The 6000-nt window shown below is 54.2% G+C and overlaps 1 protein-coding gene across 1 annotated transcript in view; it reads right to left on the reverse strand.

The window, feature by feature from the left end:
* PDZRN3 (PDZ domain containing ring finger 3) overlaps positions 1-3966 on the reverse strand; it is a 133700-nt gene extending 129734 nt beyond the window's left edge. The window contains exon 1 of the mRNA XM_058812932.1: positions 3191-3966. Coding sequence (XP_058668915.1) covers positions 3191-3907 — 717 coding nt within the window. The 5' untranslated portion in view covers positions 3908-3966. The remainder of the gene's footprint in view (positions 1-3190) is intronic.
* Positions 3967-6000: the final 2034 nt, after the last annotated feature.

Below are 6000 nucleotides of genomic sequence, written 5' to 3' on the forward strand. Positions count from 1 at the left end.
TTGATGGAAGGAAATACTGATTTTGAGGGAGACACTCCACCTTCCCTCCCACTCCATCCTCAATAAGCCTCTCCTCTTTCCACCCAGGAATAAACAGACATTCTCTGAATAAACCTTGGAACTGTACAGAGTAAAATTGAAGTTTTCCTTCAGTGATAACACACATGGGCAACACAACTGGATCACTTAAGGCACATCTACTGCTTAAGGGGGTTATAAAATTGTGAGAAGCTTACAGATGAGTGTGTGTATAAAAAATATATTTATTTATGTCTTCTCTCAATATGGCTACGGGGGTGTTATAGAACTCACCTCAGAAATGGTTGATGAAAGCACAGCAAAGCTGTGATTCATCCAGCATCACAAACAAGGTCTCTGCTAAGGTGAATCCCCACCTGGGTCTCCAAAGCTGGGTCTTTAAAGAATGGGCTAATGTCACTCAATATGGCATTTCCTCTTTGACTAAGCATTTAAACACAACTGTACATGAGGATTTCTTCTGTTTGACTACAGATCTGATTTATTCTGAATTGGTTCTACATCTGCAGCAACAAGCAGCCATCAGGCAGGAAAGCCAGAAAAGCCCTTTTCTCCATGTACTGAGGAGCCAGAACATCCCACAGTAAGTTCTGCAACCACCACTTGTAAGCTATGGATTGTTGGTGCTTAGCACAGACCAAGCTACTCCATCTGAGAATGTATGAAATATGAATAATGGTCATTATTTAAATAATAATGACAGCAAATTGGTTATTTCACACTACCATACCATTATTTAAATTGGCTATTTCACACTACTATTCCTCTAATCCCTGTGTTCAGGGACATAAACCTTAGGAAAATTTATACATCCTGCTGAGTGCTCCTGCACAGTCCGTGCTACTGCCTCTGAGAAAACAACCCCACACTTGGAAGCCTGCAAAGAGGGAAAGCATCCCCTGCACTGGGTGAGCACCACAGGTCTTTCACTGAACTCTCCGTGTCACAAAGATGCCAGTTCGCTATTGGGGCCTGCCTGGGAGCTGGGCAGCAGGGCTGTTGGTGCTGGCCAGCTGCCCAAAAAGCTGCGAAAGGCACGGAGCTGAGGGACCGCCGGCCCGGGGCTGTGGTGACACGACACCTCGCAGCTTTCCCAGCCTGGTGGCTGCTCCAGAGAACTGCACAACAGCCCTTTGTAACCGGGCTGGACCCAGCACAGGGGCTGCGCCAGCTGGACCCATAAATCTGGTAGGAGTGCAGCTGAAAATACGTGTCAGGAACGTTTGCAGCTGAGAAGGAGCAGCTCTCAGGATTGCGGCAGCTCCTGACACTGAACAGAGCTAAAAGATGCAAGCCCGACATCATCAGCAGTAGCCATGAAAAAAGGGTGGTGCGAGAATAAAGGAGACCAAGGATGAGGAGGCAGGGACTGGGTGAGATGGTTTCTGACAGCAGGACAGTGCGCAGGGCTCTCCTGCCATCGGCAGTGGACATGGAGCTCTGTGCCAGGCTGGGGGAGCAGAAATCCTCCAGAATGCCATGGCAAAGAGCTGCAGGAAAAGGGGTGTCCTGAACCTTGATATGACTCTGAACCCCCCTTTTATTTTAATGGTATTACATAGATTTTGACCAGCCCACACCCAGTATTGCCTGAAGTTAGAACAGTTCATTTAGTTAGAACAGTTGCCATTTCCATGGCAAAGCGCTGCAGGAAAAGGGGGAGACAGAACTGTCCTGAACCTTGGTATGACTCTGAACCCCCCATTTATTTTAATGTTATTACTAAGACTTTGACCAGCTCATACCCAGTACTGCCTGAAGTAAGAACAGTTCATTTATATTGAAATATTTTCTGGTTTGAGTTAGGAAAAAAGGATGGGTTCTGTCCTGGATTCCTAAGAAGGTTAAAAAAAAGAGATCCTCTGACATGAAGTTTTATTTCCTTTACACAGGTTTTAGAGCCTCAACATTAGCAGAGGTGTGAATACAGATGTTTGACAGTTTTGAACAGTTTAATACTGCTGTGTCTGTGGTAGCACATTCCAGGTCACTGGGAGGACTCTGAATGTCTTCATTTAAAAGATAATTGGCTTCCAGGGCTTCCCTCGCTGGGGAGCCTCATTCCAATTAAAACTTGGGGATTGTTGCAGCTCTGGCTTTTGATTCTGGTCACTTTATAAATGGTCTAATTTTGAGGAGTTGAAATCAAGTTAATTTTTCCCTTCCTAATTAAAGAACCCTGTGTGACACTGAGAAAAAAAAAAATCACAAGTACACAGCAGATGTATTTGGATGTCACAGAGATGATGGCTGCAGATCCTGAAATAGCTGCTGAGGTGTCCGTGTCACATCACAGTTAATCCCAAAGGCTGCATTTTGTAGGAAGCCCTGCTGTGGGATGCCAGGTGAGCTCAGGCTCTGGAAAGCATTGGGGTCACAGTGGCTTCTTCCAATGCATTCCACTTCGTGGGACTCCTGGGAGTCAATTTCTGCTGCTTTAATACCATTTCCAGCCCTGGAAATTCCACTTTCAGAGTTTTCTTCGGGGAAGACAACCAAGAGAAAACAGTAACACCGCGACCTTGTTACTTTCCCGTGCGAGTTACCTTATGGGGTCCAGCCTTAAAAACGCACCAACAGAAAGATGCGCCTATAGATGCCCCGCTTAAAGCTGTACGTATAGAAAGCGGCATGTTACAGATATTAAACCCCAAAGCTCAGCTATTTGAAAGGATTTGCGGCTGGGTGGGCTCTCCAGGAGAAACCCTGCATAGGGAACGCTCCGGGTACCTCGCACGGGACAAGGCACATCCCGAGGGACAAAGCGCATCCCCGGGGACAGGGCGCATCCCGAGGGACAAGGAGCATCCCCAGGGACACGGCGCATCCCGAGGGACACGGCGCATCCCGAGGGACAGGGCGCATCCCCGAGGGACAAGGAGCATCCCCAGGGACACGGCGCATCCCGAGGGACACGGCGCATCCCGAGGGACACGGCGCATCCCGAGGGACAAGGAGCATCCCCGAGGGACAAGGAGCATCCCTAGGGACACGGCGCATCCCGAGGGACACAGCGCATCCCGAGGGACAAGGAGCATCCCCAGGGACACGGCGCATCCCCAGGGAGAGGGCGCATCCCGAGGGACAAGGAGCATCCCCAGGGAGAGGGCGCATCCCCAGGGACCCCGGGCAGCGCGGGACCCATCCTTACCTTGCCGGGGGATGCTGCGCGGGCGCGGGCCAGCGCGTCCAGGCGGGCGCTGTACTGCGTGAAGCGCTTCTGGTATCGCAGCGCCGTCACCTGCAGCTCCAGCTGCGCCGCCGCCAGCCGCGACAGCAGCGACTGCTCCCGCTTGCCGGCGCGCAGCGCCTCCTTCTTGAGCGCCTTCTCCAGCGCGGCCGCCCGCGCCTGCAGCGCGGCTCCGTGGGCGCGCAGGGCCCGCAGGCAGCCGTGGCCGCCGGCGCGGCGCTCGCCGTGGGTCAGCACCAGCCCGCAGCCCTGCTCGCAGAGCCCCGCGGGCCGCGCCTCGCAGCGCTCCCGCATGTGCGCCTCCACATCGCGCAGGTTGAGCACCTGGCGGCAGCCGCGGTTGCGGCACTTGGCCGGCGAGAAGTCGCAGGTCTCGGCGTGCTCGCCCAGGTGCTGCAGCGGCACCACGGCCTCGCAGCCCCGCGCGTGGTTGTCGCACTTGATGTCCAGCTTGAGGATGAGGCTCTTGAGGGGCAGGACGTGGTTGAGCTCCTTGGTGGAGATGCGCTGGCAGTTGACGGGGCAGCTGCCCTGCTGCACCACCCAGGGCAGCACGCAGCCCGCGCAGAAGACGTGTCCGCAGGGGGTGGTCAGCGGGTCCTCCAGCACTTTGTTGCACAGGTTGCACTTAAAGTCGGGATCCACCTCCCCGCTGAAGCGATCCAGCTCGAACCCCATCCTCCTTCCGCTCCGCCGCCAACAACTGAAGAAAAGAAAAAAAACCAAACAAAAAAGCCCAGAAAAAGTACCCGGAGTGCGCGGACGGGCCGGGGGGAGAGGCGGAGAAGGGGAATAAATAAGAAGGAGCCGCTCCCGCCGCCGCCCCAGAGGCAGCTGAGCCCCCGGGCCGGCCCGCGGCCGTGCCCCGTCCCGCGGTCCCGGAGCGCCCGGGAGGAGCCGCGGCCGCGCCGCCGCCTGCGCGCAGCGCCCGCCCCCGGGCCTGGCCCCGCCCCGGCCCCGCCCCGGCCCCGCCCCCAGAGCCGCCCTCAGCCCGGGGGTCCCGGCCGGACAAGGGGGCTTTGTGTGCGGAACCGGCGGGGCAGGGACCCGCGACGCTGCCCCTTCCCCCGAGGGGCAGGAACGGGGCCCGCGGGGCAGCGCCGCACACGGGAGGGGAAGCGGGAGGAGAGGAGGGGAATGGGGACAGGGAGGGATGGAGGGGAGATGAGCGCAGGGAGGGTCGCGGTGGGTGTGACAGGGTGAGACCGACCGGCCTCAGCCGCCGGCGCGATCGCTCGGAGCGGTGTGGGACACATCGGCACAGGGCAGAGGCGGCCAGGCTAGCCTGGAGGTACCTGGTGTATTGGAGGTGTCCCTGATTGTGGCAAAAGGTTTGGAACCAGATGGTCTTTAAAGTTCCTTCCAACCCAAACCATCCAACAGCTCTGCGATGACTTTTGGAAAGGGCGCTCATGGTGCTGCCCCCTCGGGTCAGGTTCTGGACGAGCTGCTTAGAAATTGGGCTGACTGCTCAGCCCTCAGGTGGGAATTCTTTCATTACCGACGAGAAAAAGTGCAAACAGAACAATCTGCCAGTGTGTGAAGGACTGAAACACTAAGGGTTAATGATTTGCAGAAGCACCAGGGTGCTCTGCTGAGGCCAGGTTTGCACCCCGCAGCCGAAGGGGAGGTGAAGAGGTTTGGGGTGTGTGGTGGCAAAACCTCTGATCTGCTCAAAAACAGCCCAGATACAGGGGGGGTGGACACGCACCACCAGAGGATGGCCACAACAAATCAACCTTTGTTTAGCAACAAACCAGGTTTGGGGCCGGTAAGAAACAGACCCTGTGGAGGTGGAGTGTGGCTTTCTGTCATGCCCATGTCCTCGCTTACACACCTGGCTCAGGTGTAGATGCCCTCCCGGGGGAGGTACCGGCACATTCACATGCAGACCTGAGCGTGTTCATCCCTTCTGAGAAGGCACAACAGGCTCAGCTATGCAGTCATGTCTGGCCATAAACCACCAAAGATTCCCAAAGTGCCCCCAGACTCATAATCCACAGCACAGCCCATGATCCACAGTGCTTCAACAGAGAGTGGAAAATTCCCTCTCCTGGGGAAGCGCTAGCACCTGAATCTGAGCGTGTGTTATCCCACTTAGCTTCATATTCCATGGATTTCCTCTAGCCCTGATGGCTGAAGGCTGAGCCCATCATTTTGACAAATGGGCATCAAAACTGCAGCAGTCAAACCTTGTTTCTGGATCCATGGGTGGTGATATCTTTCCACTCTCTGCTCTTATCCTTTCTTTCTCTTTCTCCCTAATTATTTTCTTCAGTGATCTCTTTATACTTTTACATTGCTCTATTGCTATAGATAATACCCAGAAGAGCTATGTACCTCCTTTCCCTTGCATACAAATTGTTCCAAAATAAACTTGCCATACATTTTATATAAATGTCATTTCATTCGAACCCCCCCCCAAGGGATCTGTGAACGAGAACCTCAGTTCACAGAGCACAGTGCTGTCCACACCCTCATGGAGAAGGGATGAGATTGTTCTGTGTTTGCACGGGCTGCTAATGCCCCGTTGCTGCCACTTGGATGTAGCTCATTAAAAGTCACCCCTTTTGATACCATTCCTGCCCAGGGATGGTTGAAAAGCACTCCTGAATATGCTGTAAAAAGCCAGCCAGACCACACCTGAAGCACCAGACACAGCGTTAGGCAAAAGCAATTTCTCCTACAAGGCAGATATTCAAGTACTGAAAAAAAAAAAGCAATAAAAGAGAGAGTTTTGTTCATTGTGGATAGTGATGCAGAATTCTCAC

This window comes from Ammospiza caudacuta, chromosome 12 (genome assembly GCF_027887145.1).
Source record: "Ammospiza caudacuta isolate bAmmCau1 chromosome 12, bAmmCau1.pri, whole genome shotgun sequence".
Lineage (NCBI taxonomy): Eukaryota > Metazoa > Chordata > Aves > Passeriformes > Passerellidae > Ammospiza > Ammospiza caudacuta.